Raw genomic sequence first — 24,760 nt, forward strand, 5'->3', positions numbered from 1 at the left:
TGTCTTGCCCAACACTGTATTCCCAAATTCTTTTCAAATCTTCAGGTGTTTTGGGGTGCCTGGGTGGCTCAGTGGGTTAGGGCCTCTGCCTTCTGCTCAGGTCATGATCCCAGAGTCCTGGGATCGAGTCCCACATCGGGCTCTCTGCTCGGCGGGAAGCCTGCTTCCTCCTCTCTCTCTCTGCCTGCCTCTCTGCCTACTTGTGATCTCTGTCAAATAAACAAATTCTTCAGGTGTTTTGTTTTGTTTGGGGATGGATGACTGACTGGATGGATGGATGGATGGATGAAGACCCTCCAAACTCAGGATGCCTCTCTTTAGCCCGCCTGGTGGGCAGAGGTAGAATGAGAAAAGCCTGAGAAGGGGAGGGAAGATTGGAATAGTTTGAGGAGAGGGTTTAGGAAGATCTGGATTAGCCGTGCCCAGGTAGCTCAGAGGGTTAGGCCTCTGCCTTTCCCCTGCCTCATGCTCTCAGGGTCCTGGGATCAGATCCCCACATCAGCCTCTCTGCTCAGCAGGGAGCCTGCTTCTCCCTCTTTCTGCCTACTTGCGCTCTCTGTCAAATAAATAAATAAAATCTTAAAAAAAAAGAAGAAGAAAAAGAAGAAGATCTGGATTAGAGGAAGCAAGGGAAGCTGCAGAAGCGGAGGTTCTTTTCTTAGCCAAAGGGCTGAAGGCAAGTGGGGAGCAGGAAGTGGAGGCGAGTCAAGGGCGGGGCCTCCAGGGAGGAGGTGGGGCCCTGGAGGCGGGGTCTTGGGGAGGGCGGGGCCATATGGGGGGCAGGGCCGGGGTGGGCGTTGCCCCGGAGCAGGGGCGGGCCTGCGAGCGGGTTGCTGGGAGCCGTGCGCTGCAGCGGCGGCGGTGGCGGTGGAAAATGGCTGCGGCTGAGCCGGCGGACACTCAGCTGATGCTCGGAGTTGGGCTGATCGGTGAGGACGAAGGCGCCCTGCCCCGCAGGCCCGCGCCCCAGTTCCGCCTCCGCCTGGGCCCGGGCGGTCTCTGCTCCCGCGGCCTCCGGCGCCACCTGCGGTGAGGAGGTCGCGGCCCCCCTCTCTGTTGGGCCTGGGCCGGGGGCTGCAGGGCCCGGCTTCCCCGGCGCGGGGACTCGGCCAGTGGCCCTGGGCCAGTCTCGCGTGGGACCTGCCCTGGCCGGGCAGTGGGGCGGAGGGACACCGGGCTTCCTTCCGGACGCCCGGTGCTGCAAACGAGGCCGGACATCGAGGGTGACAGAGCTCCGGAGGCTGCCAGGGGGCCGCTGCACAGCCGGGGCGGGGGCTGGGCGGAAAGTCGGTGGAGGGCCGCGCAGCTGGGAGGCGGCCGGGCTGACCTCTGAGGGTGGGGGAGCCACGCGTGGCTGTCTGCCCTGCGCCCGGCTGGCCCCGATTGTATGGTTGAGCGGTTCGAGTCTCGGTGGCTAACTGTGACGGCCCGAGTGCTGAACATAGATAGGCACGAATTACCTCCCGTTAAACTTCTACCACAGCCCGGGGGGTGTGTAGGTAATGTTTGATGGCCACGTTTTGGAGAAGCAGATGGAGGCCCAGGGTGTCATTTGTGCCGGACGCACGCTAGGAAGTGGTGGAGCCCGGTTTGGGACCCTTGCAGATTAGACGCGGAGCCCCAACTCGTGCTAGTGGAGGAATCCTGCATCATGAGATAAAGCTCATGCATGTAGCCGGAGTGTCCACAAAATCCCATATGGTGGGATCCCGGTCAGTTTTGAGGAAATAGTGGTTGAGGAAGTACGTTGGCATCGTTGGGTGTGCCTGAGCCGTGTGCAGTGTTTCAGGGTTGGGTGTTTCAGGGAACCATTCATCCCATAGGCGGCAGTGAGCACCGGGTTGCTTGAATGACTCGGTTCCTTGAGTGCCATTGTCCTTTGAAATAATATTCTATTGAGATTTTTACAAACCCCTAAATATTCTGTTCCTCTAGTGTAGAAGAACATTGCTTGCGTTTAGCAAAACTGTGTCTTTTCAGTGTCTCAGAGGAGTGCATTTATCTGGGAATGGCTTCCTGTATTTATTTCTGATGTGATTTGCAAACTGCTTCAAAACAAAACCCAATTATTTCAGGCATCTTAGTCCTGCTTGAAGGTACTTCTGAATGAGGCTGGGTTAAATAAATTCTGGTAACAGAATTTATCTGGTAACAGCAAAGACTAAAATGACTTACAATCATTTTCAATTCAGCAGGTTTTGTATTTTTCATATGGACACGGATTTAAAAGGGATTTGCTTCAAAGTAATTTCCCCCTTATGAGAGGAGGAGGAGCCAGTGTGTCTGGTTGCTGGAGCTGAATGATGGAGATGGGGGAATTCATTTTTTAAAATTCTTTTCCCTGGGGCGCCTGGGTGGCTCAGCTGGTTAAAGCTTCTGCCTTCAGCTCAGGTCATGATCCCAGAGTCCTGGGATCGAGCCCCACATCGGGCTCTCTGCTCAACGGGGAGCCTGCTTCCTCCTCTCTCTCTGCCTGCCTCTCTGCCTACTTGTGATCTCTCTCTGTCAAATAAATAAATAAAATCTTTAAAAAAATAAAAAATAAAATAAAAATAAAAAAATAAAATAAAATTCTTTTCCCTATATGCTTGATATATTTCATAATAAAAGTGTTTTTTAAATCTATAGAATAGATAAAAATCCATCCTTACTGCTGTATGTGCAGTAACTGGTTTTCTAAAGTCTGACTGCGTTATTAAAGTGTTCACTTTGATGATGAAACTGCATACATGATGGCATAACCATTATTATTACTACTTTAAATACAGAATTTGCACAAGCAGTATTATGATTTAAGAGAGATTTTGCCATTTTCTTCATCCCCAGTTTTGTTCTTAATAAACCCTTCTTATGTATTTATTAAAAATCCTTCTCACTAGATAAAAATGTAATGATGGGGGCGCCTGGGTGTCTTAGCTGTTAAGCATCTGCCTTCTGCTTGAGTCATGATTGCAGGGTCCTGGGATCGAGCCCCTCGTCTGTTGGACTCCTTCCTCAAATCTTTAAAAAAAAGATTTTATTTATTTCTTTGACAGAGATTATTATAAGTAGGCAGAGAGGCAGGCAGAGAGAGAGGGGGAAGCAGGCTCCCCACCGAGCAGAGAGCCCAATGCGGGGCTTGATCGCAGGACCCCGAGATCATGACCTGAGCCGACGGCAGGGGCTTAACCCACTGAGCCACCCAAGTGCCCCAGAAATAAATAAAATCTTAAAAAAAAATGTAATGATGAGTTTATGAAAATGTGTGTGGGAGGGGTAGGGTAAAGGGGAAGACCTCTACCAAAGCTGTACGGCTAAATACTCATTCATGATTTATTATAAAAGCTTTTTACTCAGGTGGCCTAAAACTCAAGATCAGGAGAGCTAGATAATTTGACCAGTAGAGGTAGGTGGGAATTTGGGGTCACAAGTGCTCCAGGATGCTTTATGAAATGGAATGTTAAAACTAATTCCACTAAGTGCTTCTGAGTAACCAATCAATTCACTTCCTTGCTGCTGTTTGACATTCTCACAGTGACCATCTTTCCACCGTAGAAAAGGACACAAATGGAGAAGTTCTGTGGGTGTGGTGTTACCCTTCCACGACAGCAACTTTAAGGAATTTACTGCTGAGAAAATGCTGCCTTACAGATGAAAGCAAACTTCTCCATCCCTTTGTCTTTGGTCAGTACAGAAGAACATGGTTTTATATCACAACAGTCGAAGTTCCAGATTCTTCAGTTTTGATAAAGGTATGACTGCATAAAGGTCAAATGACCAAAAATATTTAAAGCGATGTCACATTCCGGTAACTCTTAGCTTTAGACATTATTGTTCACAATACACTTTTGAAAAAAATACTAAATACGATTTTCACTGGGAATGTTCCGTTTCAGGTTTCACTCTCATTTATTCTATAAACATTTGTCGGTGTGTAAAATATGACTGACCCTGTGTTTGGTATAGTGAAGCCTTTTCCAGGTTATACTCTGTTGGAGTTAGAAATGTAGAAGTACTTTCAAAGTCATGACTGTGATTAATAAAAGTGGAAAGAAATACTTTTCTATAATTAAAAACTTTTTAAAGGGTAAAATCCTTGGCATAATCAATAAAACTTTTTTCATTTGTTTGTGGATGTTAAGGATATTATTAAGAATAGAAAGGAGAAGTAAGGAAACTCATGTATTCAGTAGGCTTTTTGTGTATGTCATTTGATATGAACAGTATCCATGTGACATGTTGGAAATCAGTATGTGGTCATTGTGGGCCACGATGATCCTAATCCCAAGCAACCAGCATGTTTTTTTCAAAGAAAAGAAATACTAGAAAGTGGCTAAGCTCCTTGCATGTTCCTAGGTAGGGACTTCTTTTACCTTCTAGGGCTACTTTTATAGCAAATAACCAGACTATAAGAAGCATGTCCAAAATACCCATTTAAATTTAAGGAATTACATTTAAAATAACAGGAAGGCAGCTATTTAAAACTGCTAAAGGTTTGGGGCCCCTGAGTGGCTCAGTCGGTTAAGTGTTTGACTCTTGATTTTGGCTCAGGTCAAGATCTCAGGGTTCTGAGATTGAACCCCAGGGTGGCTTCTCTCCCTCTCCCTCTGCTGCTGCCCACCCCCAACATGTGCACTCTCTCTCAAAATAAATCAAATCTTAAAAATAAAAAAAATAAAACTGCTAGAGGTTTAAGCCAAAACAGATTCATAATTAGAAAATGTAAATTTGCAAAAAAGATAATTTTCAGTGTGTTACAGAAGCTTTGGTTTATGTTCGTTAAGTTCTTGCTGAGAGGTCTTAATGTATCCTCAAGTAGATTTATCTGTGTTTTGCCTGTAGTCTGCCAAACAATAGCAACATTGATCTCAAATCTGTTTTTCAGTTTGAAGAACAGCAAGATTTAGAGATAGTTCTTATGCTTTAAAATACGATTTCTAAAAATGATGTTATTCATAATAATTTTCTTAAATTCATAAATTTCTTAAATGTTTTACTTTTTTTAAAATAAAGATTTTATTTATTTGTCAGAGAGAGAGAGAGTGCAAGTAACAACTAGGCAGAGTGGTAGGCAGATGAGAGGGAAAAGCAGGCTCTCCGATGAGCAGGGAGCCCAATGTGGGGCTCGATCCCAGGACCCTGGGATCATGACCTAAGCTGAAGGCAGCCACTTAACTGACTGAGCCACCCAGGTGCCCTTTAAATGCTTTACTTTTTATAATGTTCTTATTTTTGTCTCATTAGTGGAAATAATAGGTATACGATTACCAGAAATTTATATAGATAAATGAAGCTTCTTTTAACAGTGCTTTAGACTATATGATATTCTACAGAGAATTGACTATTTCAGGAACTGTGTGATTGTTTTTTGTTGTTTTTTTTAAAGATTTCATTTATTTATTTGACAGATCACAAGTAGGCAGAGAGGCAGGCAGAGAGAGGGGGAAGCAGGCTCCCCGCTGAGCGGAGAGCCTGATGCGGGGCTTAATCCCAGTACCCCGAGATCATGACCCAAGCCGAAGGCAGAGCCTTAATGCACTGAGCTACCAAGGTGCCCCTGTGTTTTTTGTTTTTTGTTTTTTTTTTAAAGATTTTATTTGCGAGAGAGAGAGAGAGAGAGAGAGAGAGAGAAAGATCATGAGAAGGGGGAGGGGCAGAAGGAGGTAGAAAAACAGGCTCCTGCTGAGCAAAAGCCTGATGTGGGGCTCCATCCCAGGACCCTGGGGTATGACCTGAGCCAAAGGCAAATGCTTAATCAACTAAGCCACCAATGTGCCCCAAGGAACTGTGTGATTTTTACTGTATGTACTTTTGTTTTCTATCCTCCTATTTCATTAATTAATAGTTGATAAATTGGTGGGTCTAATGGCATTTCTAATTCTGCTTTGATGAGGTTAGGGAAATTTAAATGAAAACTCACATTTTTTATACTTAAAATATACTTGTATTTTTAAAAAAATTTTAACTCAAATTATTACATTCTTATCTAGGAAATTAACTATTTATGTATATATAAGTGTATGTCTTTTATATGCATGTGTATGTGAGCATAAAAGTATAAAGAAGCAAGTGAAAACTTGGTTACATTTTGATCTTTTCCTGTTAATGCCAATCTGTCTTGTACAGAGGTTTGCTAGAATATAGTAATAAAAATTAAATCTGTGAAAGTGTCTTTAAAAAGTATACTTTTTTGTTTCTTTTGGACAGGTGACTCATTTTTCTATTGTTCTGACCGCCAAAGATTTTAACCCAGAGAAATATGCCGCCTTCACTAGGATATTGTGTAGGTCTGTATGAAAACTGTATTAAATGCTATCACACAAAAATGAAGATCTTACCCAATAGTTACATAGCAGATTTCTACACCAACAAAGCAAATTTCAGCCCTCTGCCTCCCCAACTTAATCTTTACTTGCCCTCCAGAAACTGTTTTGTAAAGAGGAACTTTCTCTTCTGCTTTGATGACACTGCTCCTCTTATTTGGGAAAACGGTAGAAGGGAGGAGAAAAAGCAATTTACAAACAGTTCCTGGGGAATTTGAGTCACTTGCTGCTTTTGTTCTGCTGCTTCTAACTTCCAGTTTAGAACTTTCCTTAGCAGATGGATAAGTTAAATGCTGGTGAAGCGATAAGCTGGTTCATAAATGTAAAAGTCTGTGTGTGGGAATCATTTTGGAGAAAATTAATGGGCATTTTGAATTATGCTAAAGCTCTGGAAAGTATTTCTCAGCAGGAATGCTGAGAAGCTGAGACTCTAATGAACTGGTTAATTGTGATTCAGGTAAACTTTAGTTTCATCCCGGACGTTGAAAAAATTACATAAGATATGCCAATCTGCTTTCTTGCCTCGGTAAGTATATGCAATAGAGTTAATGAAATCTTTCTTATTTGTCAGGGACATTGGTTTTTCCCTAACTAGGGCTTTGACACATTTTGTTTGTTTTTTAATATTGTTGCCACTAGATAGACTTCGTAATTCTGTTACGTGTAACAACCTCACCCCTCAGGCTTATGCCCAATAAGTAGTTTTGGGGTGGGGAAGAAACGGAGTTGTTTTTGTTTTTCTCACTATAAGCCTGATAAATGTACTTTTTTTTTTTTTGCCATTTTTTGTGTATGCACATTCGTATATATATCTGTCTGTAGCAGAAGTCTACTTTCTCATTACTTAAGGGTTTCAGGTTGGTTATATTTTGACAAAATGAAGTTTCACCAGTTTTGCAGCCAGCTATGATAAGAGAGGCTTCTTGCTCTCCAAAGATAAGTTGCAGGTAAATAGTTCACTGTGGGGTGTAAACAGTTGTCTGCTACTATGGTACTGACACCAAAGGAGATTGTTATCTCCTAGACACCATCTAGAAGCCATGAGCTAAAAACTCTGCAAAGTTGTTTTTGAACAAATACTGGACTCTCATTTCATTGGATTGGGTCCAGGTTAGGTTACCCATTGAATTCACTGGGAAATATTCTGGAGCCCAGAATGTAAGGTTGCTTTAGAGCCCACTTCCTGTCCGAGAGGAAGCCCAAAGGGTTCTTCGGCTTCTCTAGTGCCATGGCATTGTTGCATTCTGGACTCTTCTCCTGTCACGGTTTAGGAGAAATGAGGACTCAAAGCTATTGGCAGCTACCTCCTCTGCCCCTACCCCTTACTGCACTTGCTCTCACTTGTGTATATACCCACACACTCCTGCACGCACACGTGCTCTCACACACACACACGTATACATGCATACACACTTACTCTCCTCACTGCTGTGTCTGTGTGCACAGGCACACAGCACTTTTCAGTGATGTTGAGGTTACCATGGAGGGGCTCCCTTCCATCTCGGGGAAGAGGAACAGGCAGGTATGCCTTCTGCATGCTGCTTATGGTTGCCATGGGAAGGGGTCCGGGTCATTTGCCATGACCGCCTTCATCTTTTTGTGCCTCCAGCTAGTGGCGGGGGCAGAGAAGCTGGGTTGCCTACACACGTAGAGTCAGTTGTCCGTGCATGAGACAGCCTGCGGCTACGGCCGTCCCATCGGTTTAAGTTCCCCTAAGTTGGAATTTGTTTTTTTCTATGGAATGACTTGGGGGAATTTCTCCCTCTGTTCAGTATTTCGTGGCCCGGGGTTGTCATGGAAAAAGTAGTTTTACTACACCCTTCCTGTGTTTCCCTTCTTCATTACCGTATATTGTATCTATCTGACAGTTTCTTTTTTTTAAAAGATTTTATTTATTTGACAGAGAGATCACAAGTAGGCAGAGAGAGAGAGGGAAGCGGGCTCCCTGCTGAGCAGAGAGCCCGATGTGGGGCTCGATCCCAGGACTCTGAGATCATGACCTGAGCTGAAGGCAGAGGCTTAACACACTGAATGACCCAGGTGTCCGTGATTTTTTAAAAAAATTATTTCACAATATGTCAGTTATGCTTCAGTTCCTGAATTTTTTCTTATATTTATTTATATAAAATGACCCAAAGGAGACATTTTTTTTTTTAAGATTTTATTTATTTATTTGACAGAGAGAGAGAGCACAAGTAGGCAGAGAGGCAGGCAGAGAAAAAGGGGGAAGCAGGCTCCCTGCTGAGCAGAGAGCCCGATGTGGGGCTCGATCCCAGGACTCTGAGATCATGACCTGAGCTGAAGGCAGAGGCTTAACACACTGAATGACCCAGGTGTCCGTGATTTTTTAAAAAAATTATTTCACAATATGTCAGTTATGCTTCAGTTCCTGAATTTTTTCTTATATTTATTTATATAAAATGACCCAAAGGAGACATTTTTTTTTTTAAGATTTTATTTATTTATTTGACAGAGAGAGAGAGCACAAGTAGGCAGAGAGGCAGGCAGAGAAAAAGGGGGAAGCAGGCTCCCTGCTGAGCAGAGAGCCTGATGTGGGGCTCGATCCCAGGACCCTGAGATCATGACCTGAGCCGAAGGCAGAGGCTTAACCCACTGAGCCACCCAGGCGCCCCTTTGTCTGTCTTACAGTTTTAATGGTGTGTTGTTTGTTTGGTGGTGGTAATGTAGGCACATAGTAAAAAAATACAAGCAATACAGAAAGGTATACAGTAAGTCCCTTCTTTGCCCTATCCCCAACCTCCAAACGGAGACATTTTCTCCATATAGAATGTGTGTGTGAGTTCATGGGTTCAGTTATTTTATATATATGATAGCTTACATAGTCATTGTTCTCTACCTACTTTCTTTCTCAATTTGTGCATTAAAATAAAAAAAATGATGATCGACAAAATTTGGTTAGTAGTTAAAACACTTGCTTTTCTTCACTTAATGTACAATAAATATCACTTTCAGTTTGATGTGTTTTAAACCATGATTTTATTTTCTTTCCAGTTTTCTATCCCTTTAGCTACTAAAAGACCCAAGTAGGCTGAGGCTGCTTCTCAAGCGCAGTGTAGATTTTAGTTATTCACTGGGAGAGATTTTAGGGGAAGGGACTGGTTTCACAAATGAGCTATAAATGTAGCCAGTTTCCTGTCAGCACTTTCTGGAACTTGATGATGAATAGATATAGAGTGCATTTATCACCAGAAACTTAAAGGAGTTTGGTTTCTTAATTTAAATATAGCTACCTCTGGGAACTCTGATAATAAATATAGGTTCTATAATTAGTGCTTTCTCTGTGAACAACGCAAAACTCCTACCTTGTCAAAGGAAGTCCCAGTGATAAGATAGAGTTGTTCTGACTAGAAACACCACTTGTGAAATGTAAGACATACAGAGAGATAAGTATACCATATTTTTAAGAATAATGGGGCCTCAACAAGTCCATAGGTCATTCTCTTGCCTGAGTGGATGATAACAGGCTTCCCCAGATACAAACAGAAAGCCACCTTCCAGGAATTGTTGAAGGTCTCTTGAGTGGTTATTTTTTGGATACATTTTCAAATTAAATTTTAGAAGTAGTCTAGGAATACAGATTTCAGGCATTCAGAACTAGATTGGCAAGCTGACTCAGATTTTGTAACAAGGACCCGCCTGGGGTTGCATTGCTCTATGTGGTTCATGCTGAAGAAGAGCATGGTTGCTTTTTGTCTTTTCTTACAGAATGTACCTGAAACACGGAAGCCCAGTTAAAATGATGGAGAGTTACATTGCAGTTCTCACAAAGGGGATATGCCAGAGTGAAGAAAATGGCTCTTTCCTTAGCAAGGATTTTGATGCCCGAAAGGCTTATCTTGCAGGCTCCATCAAAGGTAAGAAACAAAAAACAACCAAACAAAAAACAACCAGCCAACCAAAAAAACCCCCAAAAGCTGAAAAACAAAAGCACAGAACAAAACCCCATCCTAGATCGTTCCATCCCAACAACAATAATATCCCCAAGCCCAGGGCAGTCCCCATTAGGCTCTGAGAATCCATTTTCCTGTATGCTTTCATCTGTGTGATTTTTATTTGCTAAACAGGCGGGTAGTTCAACTTCTACATTGCCTTATTTGATTAGAATGCTGTCGTAGGAAGGCAGATTTTTGTGGTCGTCCTTTCCGTAGGATTCTGACAGTACAGAACTGTTCTTTCACGGGAAAGCGGCGTCTCACAGCTCGAGTCACCACTGGCTTCCATAGTGTTCGTGTCCTTACATTTTAGCAGTTACTACTTCCAAGTGGAGAGCTCCAGCCCCTGGCCCAGAGTTCCTCCTCGAACTCCCGGCCTTTCTCTCCTACTGGAGCATCCAAAATGGCAGTCTGGGGCTGAGCACAGACTTCAAGCTCCTTAGAAAGGGAGGAGAGGGGAGCTCTGAGGGTCCCACTAGCTCTCATTCTTGCCCTCCCACAGCACTGTCTTTGCTCTTGATCCTCCTCTTCTAGACCGTTTCAAAGCCTCCCGTTGGAGCCTTAGGTTTGTCCAGCTCTCTCAAGAGGACCTAAGTCATGACGTGTGTGTGTCAAGGGCAGAGGGCAAAGGGTGTTGGTGCGCTTTTTTTTTTTTTTTAAACTTAAGGATTTTTCATGATGGAAAGATGCTGGTTCCTTTAATATCATTTACTCTGCTTTCTTGTGACTCTGGCTTCTCCTGTGCAGCCAGCCCAGAATCTCTTGGGGGCAGGTTTAGGCTACCATAGCGTTCATCCTAGGGAGCAGGTAGGGATTTCTATGCCCATCAAGGGTATAAGGTGCTTCTTTGTTCTCTGTATTGAGAATATTTTTGTATTCTGTATATAGAAAAGAAACTCAGTGTTTATTGGAAAGAATCCTTTCCAGTTTTATTTCCTTACATATTATTTAACGCACTGACATTTTAATTTCTTGTCTTTTAAGACATTGTATCTCAGTTTGGAATGGAAACTGTTATCTTACATACAGCGCTGATGCTAAAGAAAAGAATTGTCGTCTATCACCCCAAAATAGAAGCTGTCCAGGAGTTCACCAGGTATCGTCTCTGGTCATTAAAAAGGGGAGGCTTTGTTGGCAGCCAATTTGGGGCAGTCTGCGTTCCTATGCGCTCTGTTCCGTTGCACATTTGGAATAAATAGAACGCGTTAGGCTGTGAGTGAAATGCCATTTTGGTCTAATGTTTCAGGTGAGATTTAGTTGTTGAAGGTCACTGAATTTAGGCAGATTCTTCCTTAAGTTTAGAAACATGAGTACTTTAGAACGGGGAGTTTGAACTTTTCCTTGCCAGACAGTAAATATTTTAGGCTTGTAGGCCATAGGGTGTCTGTCCCAACCACCCAAAATGCCAGAGCCAGTGCATATGTAAATGAATGAGCGCACCTGTGTTCTATACTTGATGTGTAAACACCGGCAGCCGATCCATGGGCACAGGTTCCTGACCCCTGTTTTTTTTTTTTTTAAGATTTTATTTATTTGTTTGATAGAGACATAGCGAGAGAGGGAACATAAGCAGGGGGAGTAGAAGAGGGAGAATCAAGCATCCTGCTCTGCAGGGAGCCCGATGCGGGGCTCCATCCCAGGACCCTGGGATCATGACCTGAGCCGAAGGCAGACGCTTAATGACTGAGCAACCACTCTTAAGTAATCCATTTTTTCACTTTTATCTCAGACTCCTCTTCTTCTTTTTTTTTTTTTTGAGATTTTATTTATTTATTAGAGAGGGAGAGAGCGCACACACGGGGGAGACGGGGAGGAAGAGGAGCAAGCAGACTCCACACTGAGCGTGGAGCCTGACGTGCGGCTCCGTCTCAAGACCCTGAGATCATGACCCAAGACAAATCAAGAGTTCGATACTGGGGCACCTGGGTGGCTCAGTGGTTAAGCCTCTGCCTTCGGCTCAGGTCATGATCCCAGAGTCCTGGGGTCGAGTCCCGCATTGGGCTCTCTGCTCAGCAGGGAAGCCTGCTCCCCCCTCTCTCTCTCTGCCTACTTGTGATTTCTGTCTGTCAAATAAATAAATAAATAAAATCTTTAAAAAAAAAAAAAGAGTTTGATACTTACTGCCCCCCTCTCTTATTTTTATAACAAAGATTTTTTAAAAGTTTCTTTCTTTACCAAATCTAACTTATTCATAGATTCTTTTTTAAAAGCAGGAGGACCTAGCTTTTGCTCTTACTGTAGGCCAGGTATCGTGTAAGTCACCTTAAATTATTAAATTTAGTTACGACACAAGTCTGCAAGGAAGTATTATTGCCCTCTCTTACCGATGAGAAAATTGAGGCTCCAAAAGGCTACCAGTTAGAAAATGGGAAAAAGGGGCGCCTGGGTGGCTCAGTGGGTTAAGCCTCTGCTTTCGCTTAGGTCATGATCTCAGGGTACTGGGATCGAGCCCCGCATCGGGTTCTCTGCTCAGCGGGAAGCCTGCTTCCTCCTCTCTCTCTGCCTGCTTCTCTGTCTACTTTGATCTTTCTCTCTGTCAAATAAATAAATAAATTCTTTAAAAAAAAAAAAGAAAATGGGAAAAAGAAGGCTCGGTAGTCAGAACGACCTGTCCTGGGAGGGCACCCTCCTAGCTCTGTGACCAGGATACTTAAGCTTTCTAAGCCTCTGTTTCTTTATCTGAAAAATGAAGATAACAGTGCCCACTTGGTCAGCTTATTGTCAGGATTGGAGACAATAAGCTGACCAAGTGGGCACTGTTATCTTATTTATTTATTATTTCTTTTTAATTTATTTATCTGATAGAGAAAGACAGCAAGAGAGGGAACACAAGCAGGGGGAGTGGGAAAGGGAGAAGCAGGCTTCCTGCCAAGCAGGGAGTCCGATGCTGGGCTCAATCCCAGGATCCTGGGATCATGACCTGAGCTGAAGGCAGAAGCTTAAGACTGAACCACCGAAACAACCCTGCATTGGAGTTTTAAATGTGAAATGAGAACTTCAAAAATTTTTGTTGCTTGTGGGGCTCTGCTTTGGATCCTACCTTCAGACTCCCGCCCGTGGCCAGTGGCCCTTTGCAGAGTAGGTGTTGGGAGGAAAGCTTCTGCAGCGCTGCTTTGTGCCCCCCACGGAGATCATTTGAAACTTCACCTGGAGCTTTCTGCAGCTCATCTGACCCAAAAAAGGCAGAGTTTAAAACATTGCATGACTTTAACTCGAAGCCTGGAGGCACCGGCACGGGCACGTTTAGCATTCCTTCTCCCGCTCTGCCTCTCCTAGGCAGTTTCCTTCTGGGGAGGAGGAGGGGGGAGGGTGGGCTGAGTCACGCCAGTGCTGGCAACCATTTGAGCTCTTGCCTTATTCCCCAGGACTCTGCCTGCCCTGGTGTGGCATCGACAGGACTGGACCATACTTCATTCCTATGTGCACCTCCACGCGGAGGAGCTGGAGGCCCTGCAGATGTGCCCAGGTAGACACAGCATTTCAGTGAAATTCAACCTGACGATAGCCAGGGCTGTTGTTGGTTTGAGGGAGTATTTTTGCATTCTTAAAGGGAATAACGATGATTTATTATTTCTTTGGTAAATGCAACCAATCCTTTTCCCTTAAAAAATTTATTTGTAAGTTTTTAAAATATTGCAGTAAAATACACATAAAATTTACCATCATAGTCATCTTTAAGGATATAATTCAGAGTCACTAAGTACATTCACTTTGCACAACCATCACCAAATACGATTTATTTTTAATTTATGCAATTCTCATTTTAAAAGTTTCCCTATCAGTGATTTATTTGATTTAGACTTTATTTTGTGCCTTCCCATATTTTTTTTTCTCAAAGGAAAAATAAAATTATTTTTAAGTGATGTAGTTACTCTTGTATAAAAATTTTCAGTGGTAAGATTCTGAGAACAACTTAATAACAGTATTATTTATATCTGTAGGAATTCTAACGTTGTGGTGATGTAGTCTTTTGTTTTTGTTTCTTTAAATTTAAGGATATCATGCCCTTTCTACTTCTGTGGTCTTAAAAGATCCTTTCATGAAGTGATAATGATGATGATAGATAGTAGGGGCTTTTGTTTTTGCTTTTTCGATTACGAAAAATTTCTCACATATAAACTAATGTGCAATATTTGTGCAAGTTATAAAAGAATAGAAAGAATACTCACAGCCTCACCAGAGATGAAAAAGTAGAATACTATTTGTACTTTGAAGCATCTCATGTGCCTTTTCATCTCATTCCTCACTCCCTTTCTCTAGCCGCATACACAGAAACACAGAGCTCTAAATAATATATTGTTTAGTTTTACTAAACTAACTTTATATATGTGGATTCATGATGAATGAATTCTTCTGTGGCCTGTGCTTTGGCTTTTGTTTTATTTTTGCTTAACAATATTTTTGTAGGATTTATGTTTTTTTTTTCTTTTTTTTGGAGATTTTATTTATTTATTTGACAGAGAGTTAGAGAGGGAACACAAGCATGGGGAGTGGACAAGGGAAAAGCCCGCTTCCCGCAGAGCAGGGAGCCTGATGTGGGGCTTGATCCCAGGACCCTGGAATCATGACCTGAGCCAAAGGCAGATGCTTAACTGCTGAGTCACCCAGGTGCCCCAGGATTTATGTATTTTCATGTGAATATTTGTAGTTTCACTCATTTTCACTGTTGTATAGAATCCCATTAAGTGATATGCCAAAGTTTATTCACTCAGACTTTCTCATGATTCTTATTTATTTATTTATTTATGAGACTTCTTTATCTATTTCAGAGAGAGAGAGAGAGAGAGAACATGCAAGTGGGAGGGTGGGGAGGGGCAGAGGGAGAGAATCTCAGGCAGACTCCCCATTGAGTGTGGAGCCCACCCAGGCTCAGTCCCAGGACTCTGAGGTAATGACCTGAGCTGAAATCAAGAGGCATTCAACTCAACGGATTGAGCCACCCAGGCACCCCTCTTGTTACTCACTTTTAAACAGTGCTGCTGGGGTGCCTGGGTGGCTCAGTGGGTTAAGCCTCTGCCTTCAGCTCAGGTCACGATATCAGGGTCCTGGGATTGAGCCCAGCATCGGGCTCTCTGCTCAGCAGGAAGCCTGCTTCCTCCTCTCTCTGTCTGCCTCTCTGCCTACTTGTGATCTTTGTCAAATAAATAACTAAAATCTTTAAAAAAACAAACAAACAAACAAAACAGTGCTACTATAGGCATTTTTATTATGGGTCTCTTGGTGCCCCTATGTAAGACTTTCTCTAGGTTATAGGGCGAGGAGTAAAATTTCTGGGTTATAAGGGGTGCAGGTCCTCAAGCTGCAGGGCGATGCCAAATGTTTTCCTCAGAAACTGTACCAGTTTACCCTCTGCAGGGAGGAGAAGTCCCACTGTTTCATGTCGTCAACAACTCGCGGTTACTGTCAAACTTTACAATGTTTGCCAACTTGGTGGCTGTACAATGTTATTTTGTGTGCTTTTAATTTGTATTCTCTTGATTCCTAATGAGGTTTAACATATTTCTGTTTTTGCCATTTGTGTTTCCTTTTCTGCAAAGTAACTGTCTTTTACATATTTTCCCACTGGGTTGTTTTTCTTATGGATTCATAGAAATTCTTTATATATTCAGGATAGGAGCCCATTGTTGGTTATATATGCTTCAAAAAAGTCTGAGTTTGTGGGTTTCTTATTTATTCTCATATCTTAAAATGAATAGAAAATTTTCTTAGACTTTTTATTAAGTATAATATGCTTCATGTACTTGTCACCCAACTTTAACATTTGTGAACATTTTACAATCTTGTTTTACCTTGTATCTCTCATGTTTTTTCCTCGCTGTTTTTTTTTCTTTCTTTCTTTCTTTTTTTTTTAAGATTTTATTTATTTATTTGACAGACAGAGCTCACAAATAGGCAGAGAGGCAGACGGTGGGGTTGCAAAGCAGGCTCCCTGCTGAGCAGAGACCCCCGACTCGGGACTTGATCCCAGGACCCTGAGACCATGACTCGAGCCGAAGGCAGAGGCCTTAACCCACTGAGCCACCCAGGCGCCTCTCCCCCTGGTTTTTGTTGTTAATTGATGTATAGTTGACATCCGCTATTAGTTTCAGGTATACAAAGTTGTGATTTGACAGTTACATCCATTATGAAACATTCACCATAATAAATTACTCACCATTTTTCACCCCATTAAGGTATTACAGTATTATTGACTGTATTCCCTACGCTGTACTTTTCATCCCTGAGACTTACTTATTTTGTAACTGGAAATGTATCCCTCTTCATCTCCTTCACCCATGTTGCCCATCCCCTTACTTTGGAAATCCTAACTTTAATGTGTTGGAATTTATTAAACTTTTCTTTTATGATTTTAGTTTTGATATTTTGTTTAAGAAAATCTTTATACCAAGGGTAGAAGCAAATTTTGTGAAAATTTAAGGAGTGTTTTTCTTCCCAATTTAAGTCTTTAATGTACTACCTAGAACTACTTTTATTTTAATAGTGAGTTTGGAATTTTTTTCCCAGCTGGAACGCCACTTGGCTCAGGACTACTTAGTGAATAGGATTCTCTTTTCTCCAGTAATCAGTGTCATTTCTGTCATATGTCACAGTTTCTCAAGTGAGTGAGTCTGTGTTTGCCTGGCCTGCAGTTAAATTTTTGTTTTTGTCACTGTTGTTTTTTGTTTTTTTTTTTTAATGTTTTCTCTTGGTAAAGCAAAACCTTAGCATTGATAAATTGGTCCTCAAAAAATTTTTTTTTGTTTTTAATTGTTCTGCTATGTGAAATCTGAAAAGTCTGGTAGCTCTTGTTTTAGCCTCAGTTCCACAGGTCTGCTCATTCTTTTTTTTTTTTTTTTTTTTTTAATTTAATTTTATTTATTTATTTATTTAGAGAGAGAGAGTGCACAAGTAGGCAGAGAGGCAGGCAGAGAGAGAGGAGGAAGCAGCTCCCCACTGAGCAGAGAGCCTGACACAGGGCTCAATCCCAGGACCCTGAGATCATGACCTGGACGGAAGGCAGAGGCTTAACCCACTGAGCCACCCAGGCACCCCAGGTCTGCTGATTCTTGAGTTGCCCTGATTCCTTGAGTGTTTATCAGATCCGAACTGAAACGGATGATGCCATCCCTGACAAAGCAGGTGTTTGGCTGTGGTTTCTTAGCTACAAAGACCTGATGGGGGAACACTGGCCCAGAGAACCCTTGCTCCCTCTGCCTCAGCATCATTCTTGACCTGAATAGCAATGTCTGAAAAGTAAACGCCTTCTTCCTTGACACTGAAATTTGGTTTTGGGTCATCTGGAGTTGAATGAGCTTCTTCAGGCAGCTGACAATAGTGTAGGCTTTTTTTTTAAGATTTTATTTATTTATTCAACAGAGAGAGATCGATCACAAGTAGGCAGAGAGGCAGGCAGAGAAAGAGAGGAGGAAGCAGGCTCCCTGCTGTGCAGAGGCGGGGCCTCGATCCCAGGACCCTGAGATCACGACCTGAGCTGAAGGCAGAGGCTTAACCCACTGAGCCACCCAGGTGCTCCACAATAGTGAAGTCTTAAGAAAATGCCACAGGCTGCTGTTGACGTACCCTGAATAAAGCCGTGAAGAAAAGCACCTTCTGAGCTTTTAGATTCGGTTCTCTCCTCATATGTTCACAGCAGGACTTGTTCCTACTCCGGTAATGTCAGTCCTCTTCGCAATGCAGGTTACATCGCTGGGTTTGTGGACTTGGAGGTGAGCAGTAGATCAGACCTCTATGACGTGTTCGTGAACCTGGCGGATAGTGAGATCACCATTGCTCCGCTTGCGAAAGGTCAGTTCTCTCTCCTGCTCTGTTGTTGATACAAAATGTCAGCCAAGCATCGTACTCTTTAAAATTAATTCATTTCTAAACATTTTTGATTGCAGTGTGATTGACAGCATGTCGGGTTAGTTTCAGGTGTGCAGGGGAGCGATCCGGTGGTTCCGCACGTTACGGTGCGTGTTGGGATGAGTGTGCTCTCAACCCCTTCGCCTGTTTCACCCATTCCCCCCGGCCTGCATTAACCAGTTCTGTTTTTTCATACTGATCCTCTAAAACTGGTATTTGAGGGCCTGAGTAGCCTGCTGTGCTGAAACTGGAGGGATTTTTCTGTGTCTTGAACACAGCGTTTGTTCTTACAGGGCTCGCCATGGTACTGATACCTTTGGGGTGCTTAGGCCATGCAATCCATGTTAATAAGATAGTCTCCTTATCTTGTTCCTCCACATCTCTGTTTAAACAAGCTGTATTAGTTCTCTGCTGCGTAACAGATCACTTCTAAACTTAGTGATTTAAAACAGCAAATACTTATTATCTCAGTCTAAGGACCGACTTAGCTGAGAGGTGCTGGCTCAGGGTCTGTCTTGAGGATTCAGTCAAGCTACTGCCAGGGCTGCTGTCCTCCCGAGGCTCAACTTCTGAGTGAGCTCGTGTGGCTTTCGCAGGAGGTCTCACCACGGGGGCCTCTCCGTAGAGCAGCTAGAGTTTCTCATGGCACCACAGCTGGCTTCCCCAGGAGCAAGTGATCCGAGAGACAGAAAGACCACGGTGCCTTTTATGACTTGGTCTCAGAAGTCATACGCCAGTTCCTCTATATTCTGTTGGTTAGAAGGAAATCATGAAGTCCCATGCACACTTAAGAGAGGGAAACCGGGTTCCACCCCTTGAAGGACAGAGTATCAAAAGAGGTGTAGAAATGTAGCAGCACACAAGGGCTGAGCGTGACTCCTGTGTTGGAAAATCTTTTTGAAGGGTGTGTCAGTAAGCCCAGGGGAATGAAGGTAAGAGCCATTTGTAAAGCTACCGGGGCAGGGGCCAGCAGTGGCCGGGGCCACTGAAACTGGGAAAGTATTAGGACCAGGCGGGGTGGGGGGGGCGGCCCTCTCCCTGCTGCCTGCGGCTGCTCTGATTCTAGAAAATGAGCCCATCCCAGCCAGCATTACATGAATGGGGGTTGGTCCTTGGAGTGACAGAGAAGTTTTTATTTTGAACATGAAGTATAAGTCATGGTTATGCCTCACCTTGTTGCACAGCGTCCCACTTGTGCTCAGTAATAAGACGGAAATGTGGGAGTTTTTAGGTGGTTTTGAAAGTTCCCTCTGGGTGATCGTTGACCTTTTCAAGTGGATGGCATGGTTTTTATTATGTAAACTTTTAAATAGTCACACATGTACTCGATCTCACCAGAGGCCATGACAATGGGAAAACTGCACAAAGACATTGGCCAGCTCATTGTTCAGTCTGCAGAAGATCCTGACAAATCAGACAGCCAAGTTATACAGGTAAGTCCTCAGTGCTCCGACACTGAAAGTCCCAAAGCGGTGTGGCTGGGCAGGGGGCGGCGGGGCTGCATGGAGTGCACGGGACTCTGAGCGGCCAGGGGACAGATGCTCAGATGAGGGTCTGCAGGATGGCCCTGGGGGCAGATGCTCAGATGAGGGTCTGCAGGATGGCCCTGATGAGCGGGTGAGGGGCGCCATGGCTGAAGAGTTAGCGGGCTCTGGGGACACATGTACACAGGGAACCAGTGCTGAAGGCCAGCATTCCTAGTGGGAAGTGTAACTTCCCAGTGGTCTAGAATGCTTTTGTGGGCCAGCCAGTGCATTCCGTGCCCCCAGCAGAATTTTCATGGAGGAACACGTTGTAAAGAGAAGGTTGCTGTGCAAATTGGTCAGAAAGCGAGCAGGGGGATATAGAGAGCCTCTTGTTTGTTTGTTTGTTTTGCTCCTCTGTTTCATGAGCTTACTATTACCCCAAATAAAAGCCCAAACTCCTTATTAACATGGTCCTCAAGATTCTTCACAGCCTGGCACCTCTTTCCATATGCCCCATGCTTTTCTTGACCATAACTCCCTTCTTAGAGAGAGCATCTTTATCTAGTTTTGATGTATTGTGTTCAGAACATCAGAAAGCATATAATCAGATCCCTGCCAAAGTGAGCAGACTCTGTGATCGCACCCTGCAGGGCTGGCCGGCCGCCAGCGGGGGCTACCTGCCTGCGGGCTCTACTTGTCAAGCTGACCATGGTGTTTGTGTGGACCCGCCCCTTCCCCTTGCCAGGTTGGGATAGTCAGAGAGTGTCTTTAAGTCTCTCCATGTGGTGATGGAGCCCCTCCTCCGCACCACAGCCTGCTCCTCGCTCCTCCCCTGGGATATACTCCCAGCCTGGCCTCTCCCACATCCTGGCTCATCTGGACCCTTGTGTCACCCTGTGGGGGCCAGAGGCCTGGAAGGATTGTCTCCCACTGTCTGCACCTGTGCCACCTCGGGGGTCTCCTCCAAAAAGCAGACCCTACTCACCAGGTTGGACCTGGCTCTTTTCTCCGTTTATTCGTTCATTTACCCTGAAGATATGAATTGAACACTGACTCTTTGTCAGGCATCAGGCAAGGGGGATACTGTGGGGAGCAAAGTCTCCTGCCTTTGTGGCCTGTATTTATTGGAGTAGATGAATAGAAAATTCTGTTAATGCCAGATCACTGCGAGCCATGATGAATGAATGCCATGACAGAACAAGAGGTCAAGGTAGAGAATGTTAGAGAAGGGGTCAGACAGCTGTCTAAAGAGGCAACCTGTGAGTTAAAGGATGAGAGGAGTCACCACTTTGACAAGAACCCAGCAGCAGCACTGTTCTTTCTGTTCGGTGCTGGTGGCCCATTCTGCTCTGGCCAGGAAGAGTGGGCAGGTCTTGTCCTAAGGACCTGAACACGGAGACTCTCCTCTCCTTCCATGGGGATCATCATTGCCCATCCATCCCTCTGTCAACATTTGGGTAAAAACGTTTTTTTTTTTTTTTTAAGATTTATTTATTTGAGAGAGCGAGTGTGAGTGAGTGGAGGGAGGGGCAGACTCCCTGCTTAGTGGGGAGCCTGATGCGGAGCTCGATCTCAAGACCTGTGAGATCATGACCTGAGTCAGAACCAAGAGTCAGGGGCTTAACCAACTGAGCCACCCAGGCACCCCCAAAACATTGACTCTTGACAGTGTTGGTTAACTGTATAAATATGAGTTTTGAATTCGTTTGTTTTTTATGGGCTCAAAGTGATACAGAGGTGACTCGGTATAATGCACGAGGAAAGTGCCTCGTATATTGTAGGGGTTTGAAAATATTTGAATGAATGAATGATGTCAACAAACCAAGAAAAAGACATGACTTAATGTGAGCTCTGGTGACTCCTCAGCCATACAAAGCACTGTCAGTCAGTAAGGAGGAACAAAGCCCACGTGACAGGTGCTGGGTCACTCACACCAGGCAGCAGAAGACTTCCAGAGGACGTGTGTCCTAAAAACAAGCACAGGGTTCCTCAAAAAGTTAAACACAGGATTACCATAGACCCAGCAGTTCTGTTGGATCTATGTAAGAAAGAATCAGAAACGGACTCAGATAAGTACTTGTACACCAGGTTCATAGCAGCACTATTCACAGTAGCCAGTAGGTAAAAAATAGCCCAAATGTCCGTCCGTGGATGAATGGATAACAAACTCATGCATGGAGTGGAAGACTATTCAGCCTTAAAAAGGCATAAAGTTCTGGGGCGCCTGGGTGGCTCAGTGGGTTAAGCCGCTGCCTTCGGCTCAGGTCATGATCTCAGGGTCCTGGGACTGAGCCCCGCATCGGGCTCTCTGCTCAGCGGGGAGCCTGCTTCCTCCTCTCTCTCTGCCTACCTCCCTGCCTACTTGTGAGCTCTCTCTGTCAAATAAATAAATAAAATCTTAAAAAAAAAAAAAAAGGCATGAAGTTCTAACCTGTGCTACAACATGGACGAATTTTGAAAACATGCTCAGCGAGAGAAGCCAGACACATACTGTGTGATTTCACTTATAGGAGGTACCTAGAGTAAGCAAATTCATCAAAGCAAAAAGTAGAATGGTGTTTACCAGGAGTTGGGAGATGGGATGGGGAGTTACTGTGTAATGGGCACAAAATTTCAGTTTGGGAGGATGAAAAAGTCCTGGAAATGGATAGTAGTGATAAAACTCTATGAATGTACTTAAAGGCACTGAATCATCCACTTAAAAATGGCTAAAATGGCAAAAACAGGACACTGGTTTTCCTAAGTTGTTGTTTTTTTTTTTTTTTAAGATTTTATTTATTCATTTGACAGACAGAGATCACAAGTAGGCAGAGAGGCAGGCAGAGAAAGAGAGAAGGAAGCAGGCTCCCCGCAGAGCAGAGAGCCCGACGTGGGGCTCGATCCCAGGACCCTGGGATCATGACCCGAGCCGAAGGCAGAGGCTTCAACCCACAGAGCCACCCAGGCGCCCCTTTCCTAAGTTGTTTTTAAGTTTGTTTCATTTTTCCTAACTTATAGTGTGATAAACTTAAAAATATCCGGAAGGATTCTCTTTGAATGCAACAATAATTCATATTTTCCTGTTCCATTGAAGGATATTTCCCTAAAAACGAGAGAAATCTTCACCAACCTGGAACCATTTTCAGAAGTTTCTGGTGATGGAGAAAAGCTGGTTCTCAATTTTGAGGCCCTAAAGCAAAGACGATTTCCACCAGCAACAGAAAACTTCCTTTACCATCTCGCAGCAGCGGAGCAGATGCTGAAAATCTGATTGTGACGACGTATCACGGATGAATGATCACTCGCACCACGATTATCCACTATGTAAAATACTGAAAATAACAAAATGTTATATTTTTAAAGGTTTATTTGGAAGTATTGTGATTTGACCTGAAAGAGTCCTGAAGCACGTATGAAAACCCTTCCGATTTTCTTCTGATTGATTTCCTGCCTGGGCTCAGTGTTGGACAAAGTGCTGTAACTACTTTGTATAACGTTAGCAACGGCGTGGCGTCCTGGAGTAAGAGAGAAAAAGCTCTGCCAAGTTCTTGTGCAAATCACAGCAAACCCAAAAGCCTTCATTATAAGTTCCAGTTGTCTCACTGCGTAGCCACCAACTAACAGTTTATTTTCAGAAAGCTGCCGAAATTTTGCTTCATATTCTTCTAGGAAGAACTTTTATTCCTCATGAGGAACTCTACTTTCTGAGCCAAACTAAGTTTTCTGCAGAACACTCTAGAAGATCATTCAGAAAAGATCCTGCAGTTGCACTTTCTTGTAAAAGAAAAGAATTTTTTTTCCTTGGCCTTTGAACATTTTTGCCTATATTATGAGGATTTTGCATAGATTTTATACTTGAGTAGACAACTTTAATAATCCATATTTATACTGTCGCAGAGGTAAGCATTTGGCAAACTGAAGCCACTAGTACTCTTTAATTAACCCTGTTGCTAGCAATGTTCTTTTAAAAAGATGCCAGTGATTATATGGTAGAGTAAAATGAGATGCCCATTTTGGATGTAAAGGTCTGTATGAATGGAACAGCAACTTCCCATAATTGCCAAGGCCAAGACCAGAGAGTGTCTTCAGACTTCAGGAAAAGTAATTTGGCCACATACTAAGGTAACCGTTCTTGTTCAGGTTATGTATCTTTTTCATAATTGGAGACTTAAAAGTTGCAAAATAAGCATGGAGGTCTAAGTTCTGTATTTGTTATTTTATTCTGTGTATTCAAATTAGTTATGAGAGGTTATTTTACACTCACTACTGTTGTCCTTAGAAATCTTACCAAGAGAAATGTTTGCAAAAAAAAAAAAAATCTTGTCTTTATTAGATCTTTCTTTTATTCTTTGTGTTAGACATTTCTTGAGTAAAAATACGAAAAATAGCCTTTTCCCCTCCCTCCTTGGGTGAGGGTAGGGGAGGATGTGGAATGAGGTGATGTTTCTAAGGCAAACAATTGAAAATTAAATCTGCACTTTATGAAAACAAATATGAACATCTTTATCTCCCTCATTTTTTGTATTACTCTATCAGCTAGTGATCAACGTTGTTAAAATTACAGATTTATGATGGAGAAATAAAATGGAAATATTCTGATACTCTGTAACACAGTTCTAGGGAGCTGAAGAATTGTGCCCTCTTTCTGTAATTCTCCCCACTTCGAAGGAAAGATAAAACCCTTTGGTCAATGCAGATATACTGGGGAGTTCTTACAAGATGTGTTTGAAAGTCCAGGGGTTTGGGCTCCCTTCTTCCACCCCTGGCTCATCAGCCCCCCCACTCCCCTCCCTGTGCTCACCCTTCTCCCTCCCCCACTCCCTAGGCCTGGCACTTCAGTGTCTTCTCCTCTGAAAAGATGCCCTAGCATTTCTGCTCTGTCATCTGATAGTGGCTAAGCCTCCACCTGGGGCCTTTGTATGTTTAATTTTCTTTAATTTTGTTTAGTGTACACTTAGGGCAATACTGAGCCTTTGTATGTTTAATTTTCTTTAATTTTGTTTAGTGTACACTTAGGGCAATACTGAGCCATCTGGTAGAATTTTTTTCTTTTCTTTTTTTAAGTAGGCTCCACGCCCAGCATGGAGCCCAATGTGGGGCTTGAACTCACCACCCTGAGATCAAGACCTGAGCTGAGATGAAGAGTCAGACGCTTAATTGACTGAGCCACCCAGGCGCCCAGTAGAACATTTTTTGTTCTTCTAGGCTGTTGTGAAAC

The 24,760-nt window shown here is 43.5% G+C and overlaps 1 protein-coding gene across 4 annotated transcripts; it reads left to right on the plus strand.

The window, feature by feature from the left end:
• The first annotated feature begins 794 nt into the window (after positions 1-794).
• On the plus strand, positions 795-24,148 carry DENND10 (DENN domain containing 10). 4 transcript variants are annotated; one of them, XM_032312431.1, is made up of 9 exons: positions 795-929; positions 3,535-3,731; positions 6,187-6,266; positions 10,029-10,177; positions 11,240-11,351; positions 13,621-13,721; positions 17,933-18,040; positions 19,436-19,530; positions 22,637-24,148. In XM_032312431.1, the coding sequence occupies exons 1-9, from the start codon at positions 875-877 to the stop codon at positions 22,811-22,813; spliced, it is 1,074 nt and encodes a 357-aa protein (XP_032168322.1). In that variant the 5' UTR covers positions 795-874; the 3' UTR covers positions 22,814-24,148. The 4 variants fall into 4 exon arrangements, with proteins under 4 accessions (XP_032168322.1, XP_032168323.1, XP_032168325.1 ...); XM_032312432.1 differs by having other exon boundaries at positions 818-929; positions 3,515-3,731; XM_032312433.1 differs by lacking the exon at positions 795-929 and adding an exon at positions 973-1,029.
• The last annotated feature ends 612 nt before the right edge of the window (positions 24,149-24,760 follow it).

Source organism: Mustela erminea, chromosome 14 (assembly GCF_009829155.1).
Source record: "Mustela erminea isolate mMusErm1 chromosome 14, mMusErm1.Pri, whole genome shotgun sequence".
Classification (NCBI taxonomy): Eukaryota; Metazoa; Chordata; class Mammalia; order Carnivora; family Mustelidae; genus Mustela; species Mustela erminea.

Excerpts from the sequence above, each read along its gene's own strand:
- DENND10 (XM_032312431.1), top strand. The coding sequence starts at position 875 with ATGGCTGCGGCTGAGCCGGCGGACACTCAGCTGATGCTCGGAGTTGGG. Across the intron at positions 13,722-17,932 it reads GGCCCTGCAGATGTGCCCAG|GTTACATCGCTGGGTTTGTG; the intron begins GTAGACACAGCA and ends TTCGCAATGCAG. Across the intron at positions 19,531-22,636 it reads CAGACAGCCAAGTTATACAG|GATATTTCCCTAAAAACGAG; the intron begins GTAAGTCCTCAG and ends GTTCCATTGAAG.